The sequence below is a fragment of the Acomys minous genome (genome assembly GCF_964271855.1).
Source record: "Acomys minous genome assembly, chromosome: 8".
Classification (NCBI taxonomy): domain Eukaryota; kingdom Metazoa; phylum Chordata; class Mammalia; order Rodentia; family Muridae; genus Acomys; species Acomys minous.
Genome location: NC_140489.1, coordinates 105,355,170 through 105,378,531, shown reverse-complemented (window position 1 = coordinate 105,378,531; position 23,362 = coordinate 105,355,170). Strand labels below are relative to the sequence as shown.

The 23,362-nt window shown below is 43.8% G+C and overlaps 1 protein-coding gene and 1 long non-coding RNA gene across 3 annotated transcripts; one reads left to right on the top strand and one right to left on the bottom strand.

Moving 5' to 3' along the window:
• Positions 1-513: 513 nt before the first annotated feature.
• LOC311602905 lies at positions 514-3,789 on the top strand. Its single transcript, XR_014780894.1, has 3 exons — positions 514-827; positions 942-1,075; positions 2,827-3,789. It is a non-coding gene; the product is annotated as an uncharacterized lncRNA (long non-coding RNA).
• Positions 3,790-7,378: 3,589 nt separating this feature from the next.
• YPEL5 (yippee like 5) lies at positions 7,379-22,340 on the bottom strand. Of its 2 annotated transcripts, none has more exons than XM_084791239.1 (3): positions 22,186-22,340; positions 11,887-12,051; positions 7,379-9,226 (listed from the first exon to the last, which is right to left on the bottom strand). In XM_084791239.1, the coding sequence occupies exons 2-3, from the start codon at positions 12,025-12,027 to the stop codon at positions 9,002-9,004; spliced, it is 366 nt and encodes a 121-aa protein (XP_084647365.1). In that variant the 5' UTR covers positions 12,028-12,051; positions 22,186-22,340; the 3' UTR covers positions 7,379-9,001. The 2 variants fall into 2 exon arrangements, with proteins under 2 accessions (XP_084647365.1, XP_084647366.1); XM_084791240.1 differs by lacking the exon at positions 22,186-22,340 and adding an exon at positions 21,299-21,448.
• Between the last annotated feature and the right edge of the window lie 1,022 nt (positions 22,341-23,362).

Sequence of the window (23,362 nt, the reverse complement as noted above, 5' to 3'; positions counted from 1 at the left end):
TGTCTGGTCTGGCATTTCCTCTAGCCTCGCTGGTTTTGTCCTCTGCATCCATAACAATGAGTAGCACAGCCAAACCAGAAAATGTTCCAATGGCTCCCTCTGCTGCCCACATGCCATACTGCATGCAGTTACAAAAGGAAATACTCCTCACTGAAGGGCATCTCATGAAACAAATGACAGTTTTAAAAGGTTGTTATCTTTCACAGTGTCTTATCGGTCAGAACTTTGCTATGAGGACGGAGGCCTTCGGGAAGTGATTCGGTTATGAAGGGCAGAGCTTTGTGAATGGAATTAGTGTCCTTAGAGGGGCTGAAGGTTAGAGAGATGCTTGGCCCAGAAGCCTTTGCTGTGCAAACATGAAGACACTACATAAATACCAGGCAGGTGTGTCAGCTAGCCTGTAATTCCAGCACTCCTGGGGTGAGGCACGGGGTCTGCAGAGCAAGATAGCAAACTAGATTAGGCAAATGGGCGAGCTCTAGGTTCAAGTGAGAGACGATGCCTCACTATATAAGGTCCAGAGTTACTGCTCAATATCAACTTCACATCTATGCACACACGGGGGTGTCAGACACCAAAGAGGCCAAAGTTCCTCCCTCTCACCCTGTGGGGACACAGCAAGACAGCATCTATGAGAAGAACACCGTACCCAGAGGTGCCCTGACCTTGGACTTTTCAGCCTTCAGCACTTCAAGAAATCCCTTTGTTCCCAGACCATCATTCTATGGTATATGTTGAATTTTTTTTTTTTTTTCACCGAAGTGCTTGGCATCAACAGAGTGTTTCAGCTAAAGATACTTTTGGAATCTTTATACAGATCCAATCAGGTGAGCCATTCCTAATCCAAAATTTGGAAATGCTCTAAAATTCAGAATGCGTTGGTCTGAAGTGAACTGGTTTTTGGATGTTTTAGAAGCTCACCAAATTATTATACTTTACAGGCAACATTTGGGAACCACTACCACTGTCCTACCTGACACCAGAGATTATAAATGCTTCTGAGGGCCGAGATAAAAGCCAGTCAATTCTAGACACCTAGGAGAAATACCAAGTATACAGTGCACACATGAAAGAGGTAAGTCAAGTTTGTCTGAGGGAAGGATGGGGATGAGGGATGAATGGCCTCACAGACAAGCAGGAGCATTCCAGGCTGCTGACAGCGTGGCCTCTTCTGGACCAAGTACGGACTGTGAATACTGTGAGATTGAAGCTGTGGAGGATTCAACTCAGAGGCAGGCTCGAGTGTGGGAAGTCAAGGAAGGCCCGTGTCAGGAGGTAGCAGGACACACAGGTGTCCTCCAGACAGGCAGGGAAGCAGCTGCGGAAGTGGGGAGAACTGCTGAGAGAGCTTCCCTTCTCCAGGGAACTCACCCCTCTCACTTTCTCTACCTGTAGAAAGATATTCCTCAAGGGATCCTGTTATGGCTGGGATCTTAAAATTCCCAAGCAGCCAGATAGTGAAGGTTTTATTGCTAGCCTGTGCTCTTCGTGAAAGGTGCAGCCTTGAAGTTAGGTTAAGTAAGGCCCTTAAGCATACTCCTAAAGGGGATACTAGCACCCCAGACCCCATTTCTTAGCTTCTTGGCCATAGCTAGGTGAACAGCTTCCTTGGCCGCCCATGCCTCCACTATGGAGCTCTGGTTAACCACACTCAGATAGCAATGGTCAAATGATGGCCTGAGAATTGCAGGTCTAAGCTAAAATTGTTCTCAAGCTTTGTACGTTGTGTACGTTGCCACTCTGACAGAAAGCTAACACTGACTACCTTTGCACCTCTTCCCGGGGGAGTAAATGTTGATGCCCATTCCAAAGTGAAGCAGGAAAAGAACAGGCTTCCGAGTCAGACCAACTTGATTAAAAGCCAACAGCATCCCTCCTCACAAGTGGTATAGTGTTGAATGAACCAGCCACATTCTCTACAATAGAAATTGTCCCAAGCCCATAGGATTATCTTGATTAAGAAAAAAAAAAAAAGAGCCAGTGATTGCCTAGGTCTAGTCCCCGGTCCACCTATGGTTAGAAGTGCACATTCTCACATGCCTCCCAGAGCCACTAAGTCACTCAGGACTGAGACCAGCAATGCTTCAACAGATCTCCTCACATATGCCAGAAGAGTGTGAGAAATGCTGATTAAAGGAACTCTTTCTTTATCCTTGTGGTTTTTAAGAAGCCTACATTACTTTTGCAAGTGTGTGTGTAGAGGGGGGGACAATGGGTGCCTAACTCTGGCCTATGCCCCAGTTCCTCTGTTGTTTTGTTCACTGCATATACGTAGGCGCTTGGGTAGTCGGGCTTTGAGATGAGTATATATAAAACTCGGCTTTGGGGCTGGAGGGCTGGCTCGCAGTTATGAGGGCTTGCTGCTGCTCTTGCAGAGGACTTGAGTTTGGTTCCCAGCATGCCTGTAACTCTACTTTCAAGGTACCTCGCACCATTTCTGGCCTCTGAGAGCTTCCCATACATGTGGCACACATACATGCATGTAAAAATAAAAAATAAATCATTTTTTAAAATGAGGTCCATACCAGCTGTGTATACAGGCTTGACCTCTGTGGAGGGGACTTCTCTGCAGATCAGGGATTCAGGTACAAGTGCACTGGCTGCAGGGCCTGTAAGGTCACCAAGTATTCCTTGCAAACTGTTTGAAAGTGAGACTTGTTGAGTACGCTGAACCTCAGCTCCTTGCCGCTGGCTCTCAAGAGTCCTCCACTCTGGGCTGGCAGAGATTAGTGCTTCTGCCATGTGACCTGAAAATGGTGATTGAGATCATCTTGTGGGAGGCAGACAGATGAAACTTGTTTTAGAGTGTGATTAATCTAATTTCAGAATCCTCTGCATATGGAACGATTTATTCTCACTGAATCTGGAAGCTCTTTCCTAACTCAGAAATCGCTGGAACAAACAACTGCTGGAAGAGACGCTCCTTCACTCTGCATCATGAACTCATGCCCCCTTCCCAGAATGGCTTTCATTTCCTGCAGCTGCTAGAGCTGTGTAACTAGCCTTCATAGCTGCTGGCAAGTACTCTGACAGGTGAAGCAGACATTAAATGCTGCTGCACGGATAAGGGCCACTCTGCCAACTAGGGCTTTAAGCAGTTGAGTAAGTAGCTCCCTGGACTTTGTTATAGGAATGCTCGGGCACACGCCTTTAATCCCAGCACTTGGGTGGCAGAGGCAGGTGGATCACTGTTTGAAGCTGGCTTAGTCTACAAAATGAGTCCAGCACGGCCATGGCTACACAGAGAAACCCTGTCTCAAAAAAGGAAAAGGAAAAAAAAAAAAAAAAAGGAATGCACTTCATACTTTCATTAGTGGTTTTGAGTTTTTTTGGTTTTTTTCTATTTTAAAACAGGAAAAAAGTGAGGTTTCAAAAGGTTAATTTTAGGGGCTGGAGAGATTCCTCAGCAGTTAAGAGCACTGGCAGCTCCTCCAGAGGTTCTGGGTTGGATTCACAGCATCCATGTGGCACCATGACATTTGTATGGCCTACATATTTAGGATATTATACTTGAGAAAGGGCTTGTTTTCAGTTTGGCTTTGAAAAGGTTTAGAAGTTGACTTCCGAAAGGCATGAAGTCAATTAAGGGAAGACTTTATGCTAGATGCCAGTCTTTTCTGCTTAGTTGTTCTTTTATCCATCTTTTTTTAAAAAAAGGATTTATTTATTATGTATGCAATGTTCCACCTGCATATAACACCTACAGGCCAGAAGAGAGCACCATTTTAGATGGTTGTGAGTCCCCATGTGGCTGTGGGGACTTAACTCAGACCTTCAGAAGAGTAGTCAGTGCTCTTATGCTCTGAGCCATCTCTCCAGCCCCTTCTATCCATCTTAAAAGTCAGTAGCATGGGGCTGGAGAGATGGCTCATAGGGCTGGAGAGATGGCTCAGAGGTTAAGAGCACTGACTGCTCTTCCAGAGGTCCTGAGTTCAATTCCCAGAAACCATATGGTGGCTCACAACCATCCATAATGTGATCTGATGCCCTCTTCTGGCCTGCAGGTGCACATGCAGGGAGAGCACTGTATACATAATAACAAATAAATAATGTTAAAAAAAAAAAAAGTCAGTAGCTTTCACCATGGAATGGCTGTCCTGAAATTTGCAATATAATCCAAACTGGCCTTGAACTCAAGCGATCTAAGTGTCTCCGCTCCTGAGTGCTAGGATTAAAAGGTACATATAGCATCATGTTCATCTCATCACAGGATGAAGGTCACATCACCTGTCTTTATTCTTATCCATTCCTCTGACCCTCTGGGAGCAAACGTGCTTTGCCCTCATGGCAACACAGAAAGCATAGATTATGCTGAGTTTTAATACTTTGTATTAATTTCACTTCCTGCCACTGGGGGGGGGGGGGAAACACCTGATGGAATCCACTCAAGCTTCAAAGGGTACAGCTTGTTACAGCGGGGAAGGCATGGTGGCTGGAATGGGCTGGCCTGTGGTGGAGAGAGCTGCAGCGCACTCTGTTCACATCCTAGCAAGTTAGGAAGCAGAGAATGGGAATAGAAGCAGGGCTTGAATGAGTAACCCTTAAGGCCTGCTCCCAGTGGCCTACATCAGCCAACTATGCTGCATATCCCCAAGGGTTCACAACCTCCCGAAAGAGGACCATCAGATAGGGCCAAAGCGTTCACGGGCTTATGATGGACATTTCATATCCAAACAATACTTTAATAAACAATGACAGATTCAGGCTGAAAAAAATACACCATTTTTCAACTCTTAGATGCTCACTCAGGATGGAGAGATAAAGGATTCACTTCCTTAACAAGCTTCCTAGGTAGTCATGTAGCAGATGATCTTAAAGTTTGACTGCATCAAGTGATGTCTAAGATCACGCACACTTTAACAAAGTCTCAGTGTATTATTTCTTGCCTTACTATATAAACTTGAATTTGAGAAACATTTTTGGGGGGGGGGGGTTTCAAGACAGGGTCTCTCTGTGTAGCCTTGGCTGTCCTGGACTCACTTTGTAGACCACCACACCCGGCTTGAGAAGCACATTTTAAAATAAAGAAGTCATACAAATGCTGTGCTAGCTGTACAAACCTGATGGCCCAAGTTAAATTTGTAGAATCCATGTAAACAGTTGGAGGTGGCACTGCATTGTCAGGATTCCCAGCACTCCTACTGCAAGAGAGTTGCAAGGGGGGCTGTGGGCCAGCTGGCCCAGAGCGCAGTGAGCTGGCAGCAGTAAGGGAGACCTACTTAAATAAAACATAGCGGAAGAACTGACACCTGAAAAGCTCTCCTCTGACCTTCAGACAGGTGCTGCCCTTAGATACACACGATTTTTGTCAAAGCCATACAAATAGCAACTTTACGTGCAACGTATATTTTGGTTTTTCTTACTGAAGACAGAGTCTCACTCTATAGTCCAGGTTGGTTCAAACTCAAACCCTGCTGTCTCAGCCTCCCAAGCGCTGGAATTACAGGTGTGAGCCCCTGTATCAGTCCTGATTTCTATCCCTTCTCTATTCCTGTTATGTGAACCTTTGAATCAGTACTAAAGGAAAGTTTCAGCTTAGCCTCACTTTATTTTTTTTTTCTCCTTTATTAATTTATTCTTGTTACATCTCAATGGTTATCCCATCCCTTGTATCCTCCCATTCTTCCCTCCCTCCCAATTTCCCCTTATTCCCCTCCCCTATGACTGTTCCTGAGGGGGATTACCTCCCCCTCTATATGATCATAGGGTATCAAGTCTCTTCTTGGTAATGCCTAACTTTATTCTCAATTCACATTTCCTTAAGTCAGATGTTTTATATGCTCCCGGTGGGAAGTAGGTGTTAAATGGGCAAGGATCCAATGGGTATGTTTGAGCTTTGATAACAACTTTTGGGATCAAACCATGTTTCTTTTCTCCATCTGTAAGATTTCATTTTTGTGCAGTGTCCATTTTCATGTGTGTGTATGCCAAGTCACATGTGTAGAGGTCAAAGGACAAGCTTGCTTAAGACCTTTTGTTGCTTACTACTGTGCATGCCTTCCTATCTGGCCTGAAAGCTTCTGAGGTTCTCCTACCTCCCATCTTGCCGTAGCAACTCCTCAGTGTGCCCTAGAGAGATGCCTGACTTCTCATGGGTTCTAGAGATTCAGAGTCAAGTCTTCACGCTTAGACAGCAAGACCTATACAGAGTCATCTCCCTTGCTGATGTTTTCACATTTTATAATGAGCAGTTTAGCTGTTTTACCTCATCAAAAAATTATGTACTGGCTGAGGCCTATACTTCAAGTTAAACATGCCATAGAACTCATAAATGTAGGAAATAGATTTTTCCTTTCAGTCCCAAAGCAGCCTTTCATAACATATTTTAACACAAAATACTCAATTTAGCATCTCTTAAAAAAAAAAAGTGGGCCTGAGGTGTTTAGGCAGGTGGACACATTTACTAGGAGCGAGGCCTGATAAGCTGGTTCAATTCCACCAATTCACATGATGGAAGGAGAACTTCCGTGGGCTGTCCTCTGACTTTCACAGAACATACACACAAATACAACTAAAAATTTATGTTTAATGGCTGTCACCTAAACCAAGAATCCTAAAGTCCTCAAAGAGGAAAAGGTTATGCTTGTACACCCTCAAGTACTGATACCCAAATATATTTTATCACTTAACTTCCCTGCCCCAAAACAAAATCACTTGTTTTGTTTAAACAAGCCTCATGCAGTAGGCCATACTGGCTTGAGCTGTCTGTACCGCAGGAAGGCCTCAAACTTGCAGCTCAGCCTCCAGGGTGCTAGTATTACACATGTGAACTACTACACTCATATTTTATGTGTATGTGTGTGGGGAGTCCTGGAAACACACATGTGAGCACAGGAGTTTTCAGAGACCAGAGGTGCTGGATCTCCACTGGAGCTGAAGTTACAGACAGTTTGAGCAGCCTGGTTTGGGTGTGAGGAAACTGAGCTCAGGTCTTCTTTTCTGGTGCTAGGGATCACGCTCAGGTCTTCCAGCATACTAAGTAAGCAATCTACCACTGAGCCACACTTAGCCCATCAAATCCAAGTTTTTAAAAGGAAGGTATCAAGTGGCTTGTTGAGTTAACCTAACAATGTGACATTTACTTTAAGTCTATGATGTCAAATTTAGTGTTTTCGGGGATAACGACTCAAGCAGTATCTATTCCAAAGCATGGCAATAGTTGCATGTGGCAGTACACACCTAATATCTCAGTAGATGGGAGACAAGACAGATCTCTGTGAGTTCGAGGCCAGCCTGCTATTAAATAGCAAGCAAGTTCCAGGTCAGCCAGGGCTACACAGCAGAAGTTACTATGTCCAAACAAAGAAAGATTATGGGTTTAGAGATTGAAAATAACAAAGATGATCACTAAATAGTATCAGTGATAAATAAATAGCGGTTCTGTAACAATGCAAGACAAAATATACTTTATTTTTACAGCGATGCACATGGTGCTGTAGGTGAGGCATGCGACTAGGAATCCGCACATCGTCACAGGCCAGTGTGGAAATCAATGGTAATGAACACTAGTCTTGAAGGTGTCATTCAAGTTGAAGACAAGAGTAGCATTCACTCACTGAAAATGCAACACTATACTATCCCTACTCGGACAACCATTAACTAACCAAGAGTGCATGGCCAGGTATGAGAAGTTTTACTCTACTCAGAAATGACCTTTCATATCAATGACAAAGATTTCACTTATTCAATTCAGGCAAATTTCCTTCATAAGCAACCTAGAAACTGAGCATACAAACATGCATCTCTTCATTTGTATAACTAGAAGATTCCACTGTCCTGTATTTCACCAAAAGGAAGTATCGGTTTGCCCAGAAGTAGTTTGGATAAAAGCATATTCTAATACTTTGTAATGTTATAAATTTAGGGCAAAGTTGAGTCAAATCTGATCTCCTTCTAAAAGAGTTATCAGGTACAGTTCAAATGCAATAGCTGAACTTCTAAGGGAAGATGTGAAATGAGAGAGAGATCCAGTCCTTTGATGAAACTTTGACAAGCACTACAGACTTGTCAATATCAATTTACAAATTTGGGGGAAGGCTGAAATATGTTGTGAAGCAGATTTTATAAGTTGCTTCATTTTCCCCTTCTTTTTAGAACAGATGCCGGATCAACAGCAGGATGCACACTGATGTTTTGCTCAACTGTTTTCTAATGCAATCCTGTGGGCTTAAACAGTATGCTTTCATTTACACAAATACCTTATACATAGCAATGTAGCCTAAGACTTTACCTACTAAGAAATCACTCACCAAACCTCTGCTCTTTTATAAGGTATTTTTAAAAGTAACACAGGACCAAAACATCCAACTATCACTTTATTTATATTACTATGCTTAAGTTACATGGATAAGACAACCAAGCAGTTCTGCCTCATTTCAGAAAGTTTCCATCAACACCAAGTATGTGCTGACAAGTAACTGGGGATGGTGACATCTGTTGGGTCAAGACTGACAAGGAAGAATGGGTTCTGGTGCTACAGTTCCTCTCCAACAAGAATATGGCACACTGGCCAGCACAAGCCACGCTAACACTGAGCCTCCAGCGCTGGGCACAGATTCGGATCTCTTCTTGAAGCTAGCAAATTAAGTGAAATAACTGGGTTAAAAAGAAAATTTTAAACGAAGCTCAAATAAGTTTAAAAACCATGCTCTTGACATACTCTCCACTCAAAATGTATACAAAACACTCCTTTTCACTCTAAGGACCCCAATTTTTTCCCTCACATAGCCCACCACATAGCTGCAAACTCTTCTGCCTGAAGATGTAATCATAGGGAAAAAAATTAATGACATCTGCATAATATTCTCTCTACAAACTGCTGTTGGATGGAAAATACAAAATTAAAAAAAGAAAAAGAAAGAAAGGTTCCATCTTAAGATTCTCACAACCTCTTGTTCCGCAGTTCATGAATCCGACTCTGATGCTAAGGTGACAGTGTATGTAAATAGATTTTTGTTTTCAGTGAAGGAGACCTGGGAAAAGATGGGTTTATCTTTTTTCTTCAAGAGTTATCAGATGGTACATGCTCCTCAAAGCCTTCACTCTCTCGAACTAGTGCACGTTCCAGGATCACACGGCCTTCCTTATAACGCTGGCTGTCTTCAGTGGCAAACTCATAGATCCATCCCAGTTTGCTATTGCAGTTTTTGCAGCTCACATCTCGAACCATGTGGCGGCCAGTGAGCATAACTCGATCTTGAACTTCACTGTACTGCAAGTTAACTACCTAAAAAACATACACACACACAAAAAAAACTCCTTGTAATGTCATGTAAGTTAGCCGACAATTGTGACAATAAGTAAATGTACGAGCAATTAAGTATTATATAGCTGTGCGTGCCTGCGATCCCAGTGTGGATAGGCCCAGGCAGGAGATCATGAATGAGAGGTTAAGACCAGCCGCACTATACAGTGGGACCCTGCCTCAAACAACAAACCACCAAGCAAGTTTAGCAGACAGAAATTGCTACTTTAGTTATACTCAATGGTAGACACCTAGAGTTGGTTTTAGAGGCTGGGATAGCTAGGCCTGTGCCACCAGGCCTGTAATCCTATTATTTGGGAGGCAGAGGCAGGAAGAAAGGGGTTCAGGGCCAGCCTCACCCACATAGGGCAGTTTCAGGCCAGCCTGACACATCAGGAAAAAAAATGTTGTTGAGACATATAAATGTCTGGAAACTGCACTGTACTGAGTATCTTATATAACAATTTGGTTAAAGAATTATTTAATTTTATATGAATGAGTGTTTTGCCTACATGTATACACATGTGTGTCTGGTGCCTATAGAGGTCAAAAGGCATTGGATCTCCTGGAACTAGCATTAGAGATGGTTGTACGTCACCCTGTGAATTCTAGGAACCGAACTTGGGTCCACTGTAAAAGCAACCGGTGCTTCTTTAATTGTGGAACCATTTTTCCAGCCCTCAATCTAATGCAATCTTTATGCAGTACTTGACAAGCCCAAGTCTTGCCACTAGATGACAGTTCTGGTTGCAGTAAAGAAAAAGGTCTGGAAGGCATGGGATATAAGTTTGGGTGCAACTATTAATTCACTCTGTAGTGATGAGTGTATATAAGATAATCAAAGAACCTATTACAGTATCATCAGTGTTCCATTAAGTGCCATATTTGTCTCTGAAAAATTTATATATAATCAAAAAGGGTAAGAAAGAAAGGCTAAGCATATGACAAACCATATTAATACATTAGTTTTCTAGTAAATTTGAAGATAATGAATACAGGAACTGGATTCTAAAATCATCTGTGGAAAATTTCCAACCATTCACATACCCAACAATTCTTTATGCTTTACCTTCCTCTAAAAGACCAACAGTAGGGGCTGGAGAGATGGGTCAGTGGTTGGAGCACTGACTATTCTTCTGGAGGACCCGGGTTCAATTCCCAGCACCCGCATGGCAGCTCCTAACTGTAACTCCAAAATCTGACAGCCATTTACATACAATGCACATAAAATAAAAATAAATAAATTATTAAAAAAATAAATAAAAATAAAAGACCAAAAGTAAACTGGGCAGTGGCAGTACACGCTTTTAATTCCAGTACTCAGTAGACAGAGGCAGGTGGATTGAAGCCAGCCTGGTCTACAAAGTGAGTCCGGGACAGCCAAGGCTACAGACAAATCTTGTCTCGGAAAAAACAAAAACAAAACAAAACAAACAAAAGACCAATAGTAAACAATTGTGGCTGTAATTCCAACTATTTAACTTTGACATTGTAACATGAAAACCAGAGACTATAAGTCAATGACTGAACAAGATTGAAAATTATTTAGTTAATAGGTAGCTGGCTTACCATAGTATTGACTCCTCCTCTGTAACATGTCAAGGAAAATACACTATTGATTCTCTGAGAGACGTTTCTTTACTCAGAACAGAGGAATATCTGCTAGTAAAAACGTTATCTGACCTTCTAAAAACAGTGACTTAAGCCTAGATCTGGCTGGGCGGTGCTGATGCAAGCCTTTAATCCCAGCGCTTGGGAGGCAGAGGCAGGCAGATCTCCGAATTTGAGGTCAGCCTGGTCTACAGAGTGAGTCCAGGACAGCAAGGGCTGCTGTCAGAGAAACCCTGTCTTGAGAAAAAAGGACTAGATCTATGTCTTAGCCTAAAAGACATGGAAATTCTACTGTGCTACTAGGCTCAGGGTGCACAACCACGCCAACCAATCTCAAAACAGGGCTAACATTTCAGGGCCAAGCAGAATAGATGCACATTTGCAAATCTGTAAATACTTTCCTTTTGGTAGACCCAAAGAAGGCAAATGACAACCAGGAAGCTGACTAGCAAGCATGAATTATAGCAAGAGAAGCTAGCAGATTCACTTTCAACAAATAAGCTCCAATAGCTAACTCCAGGATCAATTAGTGGCATATATAAGGGAGAGAAAAATGGGTATCTTGGCCGGTTTCCAAATTCTGTAAAATCACTAAAATTTTGACATTGAACATTTCCTGGAGAAACTGAGACCATTCTTAATTGCTGTTTTGAGACAGAGACTCACACTACCTAGCTGAAGCTGGCCCAGCTGACCTAAAACTCTCCATGCCTCCCAGCCTGGTCTCCAGTTTGTGGCCATCTTCCTGCCTTGCTCGGCTTTCCAAGCACTGGGATTATAGACAGAAGCCATCATATCTTGCCTCTCTTCTTCTAATAATTAGAAGATCTTATAAAATTGAGGTTTTAAAAATGTATATAAAATTATGTTCCAACAATGTACCCCTGAAATCCCTATCAGAGACAAGTTTTACAGGTTTCAGCCCCCATTCTGATATTTTTTGGTAGCTGTAAACTCTAAGGGAATAGTCTCGTGCTGCTGTCAAATACATCCACTGAAGACATGTACAAATGTAGTTTCTTTCCACCAACCTTGTTAAAAAGAAATGCTCTACCAGTGGCACCTGTGAACCGAGTGGAGATGAGCTCTGAGCGGTTGGTCAAGATCGTATCACAGTTTGCACAGGAAAACAGACGGGTCCCGCCAATATGATCAAGGAAGATTCTGCCCATTTTGATAGCTGAACTTCTGAAAACCTAGAACAAACAGATAAAGGTAAGACACACATTATTAAAAGAAAAATTGGTAGCAGATATTGGGGGAGGTGTTACAGGTTATTTATATACTGAAATCTGTTTTGTTTTTTCTCCTAATACTTGCTGGGTGAAAAACCTGACTCTGAATGAAGGGATTCAAAATTTACACGCTGAACAAATAAACAGGACACCTCCAGTTAAGAGCCACAAACATACTTAGTCAAGACCAAGGAATACACGCGCGTGCACACACACAGCACTGGCATAGATGGGCAGAGAGCTGGCTCAGTGCTCTTAGAGCACTTACTGCGGATGCAGGGGACCTGGGGTTGATTTTGAGCACCCATGTGAAGCCTGTAACTGTAGTTCCAGGAGAGCCAATGCCCTCCAAAGGCACACACCTATATGGAGGCAAACACCCGTACACAGAAGTGTGAAGTTAGCATGGCTCCAGTGTTAAGTCTATATTTTCAGCAGATGGTGTGTAATTGGAGGAAGGACTCAGACGTACAGGACACAGGTGGGGTGATCAGATACGAGCAAATAAAAGTGCAACTTCAAAATAAGGGCTGGGAATATAGTTCAATGGTAGAGCACCTGCCTAACATACTGGAAGCTTCAAGTTCTGTTCTACCCCAGCACCACCACACAACCACCATCGCCAACCCCCACATACACCAAGAGGGGACCTGAGCAGATAGGCCTATGGCCACTGGGGGTACTGACCACTGTATAGGGATAGCAGCACTGACTTCAGTAATCTGAGTCTAAAGTCTACGGAGCACTTATTTTAAAACCCAATTCTGGGAGGGTTTCACTTTCCACACACTTCACCAAAACAAGCTGACAGGTCAAAGGTTTGCAGCTGTTACAGAATAGTAGCTGGAATGCAGTTCTACAAACTCCGAGACAAAGTCCTTGCATTACCCTCTATTGCCTCTCCGAAAGGAAGAGGTCTCGGTGTAGACCTAACTAGCATAAGGCTAGAGCAACCAGGACAGAAAACAAGAAAATGTACTTTGCTGCTATTACATAACTTGGCCTCAAGAAACTGTACTGATTCCATACATTACAGAAGCACTAAAATGCTCAACAAAGCTTTGAGAAGCTTTCTGAAGGCAGGAGAACCCATACTTCAATGTTTTATAAGAGGCAACAGATTCAGCCCCTTAACTTTACTGTAACTGTTTCTTCTGAAGTACTTTTTACTATTATTAATTTATTCAGATTACAACTCAATTGTTATCCCATCATTTATATCCTCCCATTCCTCCCTCCCTCCTGCTTTCAAGCTATTCTCTTACCCCACTATAGGCTATCAAGTCTCATCTTGGTAGCCTGCTTATTCTTTCTTGGAGTGCCATCAGGCCTCCCCACCAAGAGGTACTTTTAAACCTCTAGATATACCCAAGAGTACAGCCAAGGTCCTATTTTTAAGCGTTTCAAATGTTTACTAACATATTAAAACGGTGAGCAGACCTAATACAGCTACACACAGAGAAACCCTGTGTAACAAAACAAACAAAAATAATAATAATGCATTAACAAAATAACCATCAAAGGCATGAGTATCAGGTTCAAGATCGAGGCCTGCCTGAGAGAAAGAGAGTTCCAGGGCAGCCAAGGCTACATTAGAAGACTCTGTCTTCAAAGCCACAGAATGTAAACCTAACACCAGACTTAGGCTGTGGTACCTAACTTTCTGATGACTTTCCTGGCACTGCTTGCTGCTTGCCTTTTACAGTCCCTTAAGGACATTGCTTTTCAAGATACTACACACACATACCCAGAAGCTGTTAATTGCCTGTTAAGCTGAATCCATCAGCTCAGAGATACAGCAGTGAACAAAACTGACACATTTTATTTGAACTATATGCAAGCTCTTACTGAAGTTTTACAAGGTGAGCTGATACTTAAGCTTTGGGGATGAGCCAGCAAGAGCTCTTAACACCACAATTTTCAGGACAGCCAGGTCTATTTAGTGAGTTCCAGGCTAATCTAGACTCTAGGAAAAGACCCTGACTTAAAACATAACTCAAATTCAGTTCCCAGAGCCTGTAACTCCAGCTCCACCCAAGAAATCTGATGTCCTCTTATGGGCTGCAAGGGTACACATGCGCGCGCACACACACACACACGCACACACACACACACACACACACAGACACAATAGAAAACTGGGTAGAAGGGCCTGCACTTTGCCTGTGTCTGGATCAGGTAACAGGGAATGCACAACTTATTTTCCCATAACAACTGACTACTGCTAAGCAGTTTGTTGTTCTATTCCATCCCACTCCCCCGCCCCACCACCACCATTTTGGTCTACACAATTACTTTATCTGTTTTTGTACCATTATTTCGACTTATGACTCAATATAAATATGGCATTCAACATATATGTGTACAATTGACTTATGTGTATAATGATATAGTGTTTAACAAAAAGGACTGACAGCAAGATTTCACAGTTCAGTCATTTAGCTTCCGCTGGAGCTTATGGGATTTGTATTAAAGGCAATTTTCTTTCTAACTTTCAAATATCAGACAGGATTTATTTCAACTACAATGGAATAATAACTATTTCTAGATGCTACTATGGAAGACGCATGGTTCCAAATGAACTTTATGCCTTCTACCTATATCATTCTATCTTTGACTCAGGATTACAGGAATAGCTGTGACCGACCGTTTGGTGCTGAGGGTAAACAAACTTAATATGCTGCCTTCTTTGCTTCAAATTCATTCTATTTTTTACCTTACCCGAGTATTTTTACTGGCTTCAATTATATGATTCATTATCAACACTAAAAATATCTAAGAACTTAATGTTACATGATTCCTGATTGTGATTTCTATTTAACATAAACATACATATTTTTAACTATAAAATGTAGTTTTTGTTTGCCAAAAGTTATACTGTTACCAAGTGATGGCATTTGGGGAGTAACTGGGTCATGAAGACAGTCAGTCATTAAAGGATTAGGGACCTTACATAGGCTCCATAGAGCTGCCTTGCCCTTTCTATCATGAACACACAGCTGGGGGGGGGGGCATCAATCACCCAGGAAACTGGCCTTTACTAACACCATTTCTGCTGGTGCTTTTTTCTTTGAACTATGATAAATAAATTCCTATTGTTTATAAACCACTCAGGCTACATTATCAGTTACAGTAGCCTGAAGAAAGCCCTGAGGAGACAGTACAAGGCTAAGAGTTATCACATTTGTCTGGACCTGGACAATGTGAACTCTGCCCTAAACCCAAATATGTCCAGTGTAGGGGGCACTGCACTTAGTACCTATTATTTAACTATGGCAATTTTTAAAGTAGATATTACCCTACTTTTATAGGTGCAAAAATAAAGACCATATAACTTCCCACAAGTAGCCAAGCCAAGCTCTAAACTAAATCTTACTCCAGTTCTCACTTCCCTCATACCAAATGGTTGCTAGAGTCTCTCTCCGTCAGGATGATTACCAATTCCTCTCCTCTGGTATTCCCTAACTCAGTGGCAATCTAATCATATACTCCCTAAAATTAGAAAACAACTGCAAATATAACAATACAACTTCCGACAGTTTAGGAAACCTTTACTCTTACCCTTTCATCACATAGTAATTCAAACACTGACCCCATCTAAGACTGTTAACAGTCACAGTGTTTTACTAAATCTGGCAGACATTCTCGGATAATGCTACACCTGTGTTGGACTGGCACAACAAAATACAGAGAAATACAATTCAGCCACTCTATGAAACTGCTGTGTAGTCCAGGTTGATTTTAACTTGCAATATTCCTCCAGCTTCAGCCTCCCAAGTAATTAGAATATAAGCCTATGGCATCATAACTACCTAGAGCTGATTCTTACAAAAACACAAAGCACCTTAGAGGCTGAGGAAGAAATAGTTGGAATTTAATATCAGCTTGAAAAGGCCAGTGAAACTGTGTCTCAAAATAAAATTTAAAAATTGAAAGCAAAGGGGCAGAACTTGAAAAATAGCTAAGGATGTGGCTTAGTAAAAGAGCACTATGCATAGCACATGAAGCCAGGCTCCATCTCCAATACTGATGGTGGGGGGTTAACACTAAAATATTATTGGGCTGTTTGGCTCCATGGCAGAGTACCTGCTAGCATGAGAGAGGCCTGGCTTCCATCTTTAACATCTTTCCAGAATACAAAAAGAAAACAAAATCCCAAACAGCATATTTACTTATACCTATCGTACACCTACGACCCTTTGTAAATTTATGAAATTGTATCATCCTCATTACAAACTGGCTTTGCCCCTTAAATTCTCACAAATTAGTCTGCAGTTAGTCCCTTCTCCTCCTAGCCTCTAATACCACTACCCAGATTTCTGGGATTATTTTTACACCTAAAGCATTTCCCACAGCTAACTGCTATGCTTGATTTAGCAGAACCTCCAGTCTCTTCAGCTGTCACAGTTGGCCAACATCCTTGTCAATTCTGAAGCATCTTACTATTACCCACTGCAAAAAGTTTCTTAGTTTACCTGCAATTGCCTGAAGTAGTGAGGGACCAGATGAAAATGCAGTAAGGTGAATAGACAACTCAGCCATTTTACTGATTATTTTCAATTTCTTCTCCCACTGAAGAGCATCCTTACCCACTTAGAATTTCTCATTTCTACCTGTGCAGCAAGATTCTAGTGAAGTAATTACATCTTAGGATTTCCACGCTTAATTTCTTTTTAATTACACAATTTGTAAATTAATTTTTTTAAAAAAGGACATTATTCTCTTTCATGAACTCATGAGAAAGTGTACCTAGGATTGAATGATTTAAAAAATTGGACATAGTGGGTTTGAATAAATCCCTAGTTTCTAGGCCACAAAAAGATCATCTAAAAAGCCTGTTTAGCTATTTTATATATACAGGAGCAAATGCAGTGTGATATCTCATCCTTGGTCTGACTCAGCAGTTAAAAGCACTGGCCACTGTTCCAGGAAACCTGGGTTTGATTCCCATCACCCTCAAACATCTGTAACTCTAGTTCCAGGATATCTAATGCCTTCTGGCCTTTACCTGTACCAGACACACACAACTGATGTACCGACTGTCGGTAGGCAAACAGCCGCAACCCAAACCAACAAAACAGGGCCAGCAGCTCACCTGACTTAACTGCTCACATGCTAAAAATAAAATTATTCTTTTAAAAGGTTAAAAAAGAAAACATCACGTGGTGATGCATGCCTTTAATCCCAGCACTCAGGAGGTCGATTGCACGTCGATCGCAGTTGAGTTTGAGGCTAGCCTGGTCTACCAAGTGAGTCCAGGACAGCCAAGGCTACACAGAGAAACCCGTGTCTTGGAAAAACAAACAAAACAAGAGAACACCAAGCATTTTAGTGGTGACAGATTTTTTGTAATACAGGCACACTCCTTCATTTATTCGTAACTGCTGACTAGCTACTGGCAAAGTCTAAGTAGTTACTAATTGGCAGCTTTCAAAATTCAGAACATTCACCATCTCAGTCCATACTAGGAAAGTTCACACTGGGGAGGAGGGGAGAGAAACGCTTCATTTATAAAGAACTTTCTCAGAAAAACAGAACCATGGTCAGCAGTCAGGTGCAAGGATTACTAGGAATAGCTGACAAATTACTGGAATTCCATTTCCATTTTCTTCATGGATTTTCTGGTTAAAATCATTGGTGTTTTGAGTTGGGCAGTGGCTCAGGCCTGTAATCCCAGCAATCAAAAAACTGAGCAAGGAGTAATGAAAAATTTAGAGCCAGCAAGTGTCAGTCCCAGTCACAAAACTCCTTAGCTTTCTGTACCCAGTTGAGTATATTGGAGATGATCATTCCAATCAATAATATATACCCAGCTGCTGAGTCCTCTCTTTATTCCCAGGGGCTTATATAGTACGGCGTAGATCACTTAAACTCTTAAAGCAGGGTGCTATTTTTAAATTTCAGCTCTCTCTCCCTCAAAATCTTTGTAAAGTCTGACAAATTACCGTTTCCTATGTAAAATGGCAACAGTAATACCTTTGAATGAGAATTAAATGGAGATATTATGTCCTGAGAACAGTGCCCTATATAGTGATTGTTAAAGGTCATAAAAGTAGACTACGCATCTCATTCCATCTGTCCCACCAGATGAGGCAGCAGGGTTCAGATTGAATATGAAACAGTAGCAATTAACCAGATTCACCTCCTGTTAATTACAGCCATGTTAAGTATTCAGGTAATAGAAATTATAAACAGGACAAAAGCTAGAAACCTAGGATTTTAAATTCTTAGTGTCTCAACTGTAGGTCTTAAAATAGGTCTCTGCCCTCCCTATAATTAATACTCCACTTTGGTCTCAATCCTGGCAAATGAATTTAGCCTAAGGAGGTACCACTTCCTAGCTCTAAAAATACCAGGGAGAACAATAGGCATCTATTTGCATCTGCACAGGACTTCCAGGTGAAAATACCCATTATAATTCCTAGTTAAGGAATTATACCTCTGGGGTATCTCCATAAACACCCATTACAGTGTTCTCACCAATACTGGACATAGCAGAGGGGGTTTTCATTGACCAGACAGGGGAAGACAAACACGTGTGTACAGAGCCTGGTACACAAGGTTCTAGTATAGGAAGGGTGACAAAGTCTGCCCCTGCCAGCAGTAGTTTTGAGTCTGCTAAAATGAATTCATGTAGAAATATGGCTGTATATAGGGTTTTCAGTCTCTTCTCTCTAGAACAAAGGATAAAACATGTAATAGCTGGGATATTTATTATTATAGTAATACACATTTGATGCATTGCAATTTCATAGCTATTTTCATAGCAATTTGTAACAATATTCTACTTAAAAGTTACATGGGGGAAACAACAGTTAAATCTATAAAATCTGTTTTCCTTCCTGTGAAACTAGCAATCAAACCAAGTACCTATGCATTCTAGGTAAACACACTACCACCATGCTACATGCCCAGTCCAGTGTTCTTTACTTTTACAAAATGGTTAGCAAGAGCCAAGTTTCAATGACACAAGAAAGCCATGTTATCCTCTTACAGTACGTATCAGGTCACTCTGCTGGGTCAAATGATGTCCTGCTTGTAGGACGGAAATTTAAATGTATGTGTATGGGTCTTCTAAGACAATGCCTTATTTTGTTTTGTTAAACAACATCCATGCTGACTGGATTTGTAGAATACTGCTTAGTCATCATTAGAAAGTAAGACCAGTCACAGAACTCAGCAGCTAATCATGAGTAAGCAAATAATCTGAGTTGGTCACCTCCCCAAAAACTTCTTGGCAAGATAAACATGATCCTCTTGTTTGTTGTGATACAATACCAAAAGCATCTTGCTGAGAAGCTACAGGTTAGTTTGTGTGATTTCCAGAGTGAAGTGCCAAAGAGCAAATTCATGTCTAGCTAACAGTTCCAAAATTACAAACTTGTTACCACAGAGCATTACAAGGGAAACAGTATTAATTTACATGACTGTCAAGGCACTATAAAACAGAACAGTCTAGATACAAACAAACTTAGGACTATCTTCACGTCTTATGAATATTTATTTAGCACTAGTTTCATGCCCCAATTTTTTCAGCTTAATATCAAGTTTAATTTTTTTCACAGGGTTTGGGGCCTTACTTCCTTATTAATTAATTGTGTGGGGGCACATGGAGGTCAGGACAGTTTTGTCCTAAGTTCTTTCACCCATGTGGATCCCTGGGTTTAAAACTCAGGTTGTCAGATTTTTATCAGCACCTTTACTTTCAGGGCCTTCTCCCCACAACCACCCCACCAACGCCCTGCCCTTTCCCCTGCGTGCCCACCCATCCAGCCTTTCTCTGTATAATATAGCCCTGGCTCTTCCTGGAACTCTCCTTGTAGACCAGGCTGGCCTGCCTGCCTCTGCCTCCCCATACTGTTGGGATCAAGGGCTGGCGCCACCTGCCTGGCTAAGCTGCTCTCTTTTTACTTTGTATGCCTCTTATCTCTTTAGTGGATAGAGAAAGCAAATCAGTCTAGAAAAAGTTTCAGTAATGTTCTTTTAGAAGAAGCCAACTATGTTCAGAAAAGTTACTGTTAAAATCCAAGTTGGTTTCCCTGTATAAATGAACATATTTCATTGTGTGCCTTTCCTAGAGATAAGGTTGCTACTCCTAAACTAAGGGGGGAAACTCTGTACTGAACAGCCGGCCAGATGAGAGTATATAAGAGGAGCATTAATCCCAGCACCAAGGACAATGAGGCAGGACTGCCAGGAGTTCAAGGGCAGCCTGGTCTATAGTGTGTCAGACTACTGAAGCCAGGCGTGGTGGCAGGGGCAGGCAGATTTTTGTAAATTCGAGGCCAGCCAGGGCTTCCCGGAGAAACCTTGCCTCGTAAAACAAACAAACAAATAAGAGTCTACTGAAAAACAAGTGCATTAGTGCCTTCTAAAGAGTACAAAATACCTTGTGCTTCAGTAGCACGCCAAGCTGTGTGTGCAACACACACACATCTACACATGCAGGTCTGCTAAACTGCACATGCTCCTCCGTCTCCTGCTATCTGCTCTTTTTCCTAAGCCTATCTGGCTGATAGCAACCCACAGGCTTTTGATGTTCTAGGCCCAACATCAGTTCTCTTCAGAATACTTCCTACTTCCTCCTCCAGCCCCATCTTTGAACTTTTGTAATACTCATTTCATAACTTACCAATATTTAGTATTGCACTGTTTCTCAATTTCATTGGTCTGTACCTTTTACTAAATTTGGGAGCTTCCAGAGAGCAGAACTCACCTTTTCTGGAATCTCACTCTTATATAATACACTCTAAGTAAAATGTGATTAATTCCTAGTAAAAGAACTCATGATGGCACTTTACAGCTGGCACAGACATGCACCCTAGAAACAATGAAAGATTTCGGCTTCCTCTATGCTGGAATGCAGCTGCAACCCTGCCTATGTGGCTACGCAAAACTGTCTGATAGCTTTCCTATTATGCCTGTTACTTCACCAGCAAGTTCACTCATTTTTCCAAAAGCAAGGTAAGCTTGAGGTCGCTTTCAGATTTTCCATCTGTCAAAGGACACCTGATAGTTTAAAAAAAAAAAATTCTCAGATTTCCAACAGGGCTCTGTAAACAGAAAAAAAAGTTTAAAAATAAATGAGCTGTACACCTTCCCTTACTGTCACTCCGAGGGAGATTAGAGACAGTGTCAGGATTAAAAAGACCTTTGTGTTACTGCGGCTTTCCCACCGCGGCTGGCAATACTCGGTCGTTCTACCTACCTGGACGGCGGCGCGTGGAATAAAGGGGTGTGCGGGGCATAAGCCTGCCTCTGCCAGCAAGGAGCCTGGGGTGGGCTCACCAAGCAGCTGCCAGGTCCCTGCCAGGCCGACCGCCCGCAGCCGGCCCAGCTGATCGCGCCCACGTGACTCCCGCCAGCCAATCGCCGGGCGCAAGGCGGAGAGCGCGGCGGCGGCGGCGGCAGCGGCGGGGCCTCCACGGCACAACAAACACAGGCGGAACAGCTGGGCGGGCGCGGGCTCCCCAGCAGTGTCCCCACGCCCAGGGTCCGAAGGGACCGGAGGGCAGTGTGGTAGGGAGCTGGCACCGAGGCGAGCATGGCCCACAGCCCAGGGACCTGGGTTCGAGTCCGGCCTCCGCGGCGGGCGGGCGGGTGCGAGCGCGGCCCTGGAGCGCGGGCCCGCGGGCCGACCCGGAGCGGAGCCCGGGCGCGCCCCCGACGCTGCGGCGGGGAGACGGCTGCCGTGGGGGCGGGGCGGCCTAGGAAGTAAGGGGGTGTCGCTTTGGGCGAGCTGTCGGGGGACCGGCGGCCGCGGCTCCGGTCACCGAGAGCGGCGGGGAGGCGGGTCGGGGGCCGAGAGTCGCCAAGGGGTCGCGGCTGTTGCGGGCTTGCGCGGTGGCGGGGCGGGGAGGCCGACGGCGGCCACGGCCTCAACAAAGAGCGACGGCCCGGCCCCGCCGCCCTACGGTTCTGAGAGGCCCGGGCGGCCCCGCCGGGACCCCGGACCGGCCCGGAGAGGGAAGAGTCACTTCCTGCGGGCACCCCCCCCCCTCCGCCCCGGGCCGCTCCCCGAGGGCTTCGAAGCCGCTGGCCCAAGGGCTCCGAGCCCCCGCCGACTCCGAGCCCGGCGCCAGCCGCCGTACTCACCTGCGCGCTGGGGGTTCGGCGCTGCCAGCAGCTCGTCGCTCCTCTGCTGGGTCGAAGCCCCTCGGCCTCCAAGTCTTCAGGTTTAGCCAGGCCTTGGCCCCGCCTCTCCCCGGTCGGGCCTCGGCGTCAATCACCCGGCGTGGCCCCGCCCTCCCTTCAGGCGGCTCTCCCGGTTGGCCCGCAGCACCCTTCATTCCTAGGCCCCGCCCCTCGCCCTGGCACTCTGCCCTTTCCGTCGAGCCCCGCCCCTTCTCTGGCTCACCCTCCCCGCCCCCTCTTGCTCCCCAACACTCCGCCGCCCACCCCGCCCTGGAGCTGTGGAGGGTGGGCGGGCTCATCGTTGCTCGTCCCGCCCCTAAGTCGACACCGCGCATCCTTCCAGCCAATCAAGGAGGCTAACTCCGCCTCCTCGGCCGAAGCGGCCAATGTGAGACTGAGGGCCCGCCCACCCCTCCCCAGCTGAGCGCACACAACACAGCGTCCACGTGAGTCAGCTTCTTAAAGGCGACGCCTCAGCCTTCATAATTGCCGCAGCTGGGACTCTTGGCTGTCATCAGCGTCGCCAGGTGGCGGCTGAGGCCTTAGCTTCCTGATATCCAAGGAAGCCCTAAAGAAGCGAAAACAACAGGCTGTTTTCTAGGCAAAACAAGTATTTAGGTTACAGTGCACTTCTTTGAAATGCCCGGTTTATAATTTCTTCAGGCCACTTCCTCTTGGTTTACAGTTTCCTTTTACTAACAAATCCCTACTCCTTGAGTCTCAGGATATGGGAATTCATGGAAAACAAGGGATTTTTTTGCTACGTGCACAATTTTATTTACACCTTTACGCGTATTCTCTTAACTATGGAAGAAGTTATGTTGAAATTATCTGTCAGGTGAATCTCGAGATTTGTCGAAGGGGACAGCTGTTCCCACCAGTGTTTAAGTTGGAAGATACTTGCCATTCCTTTGGCTTTCCCAGGTAATTAAATTCCTGTTGACTATAAAGATAACAGAAATAGAGCCGGGCAGTGGTGGCACACGCCTTTAATCCCAGCGCTCGGGAGGCAGAGGCGGGCGGATCTCTGTGAGTGAGCCTGGTCTACAAACAACGAGTCCAGGACAGCCAGGCTACACACAGAGAAACCCTGTCTCTCAAAACAAAACAAAAGCCACAAAAATATCTCAAAAAGTAA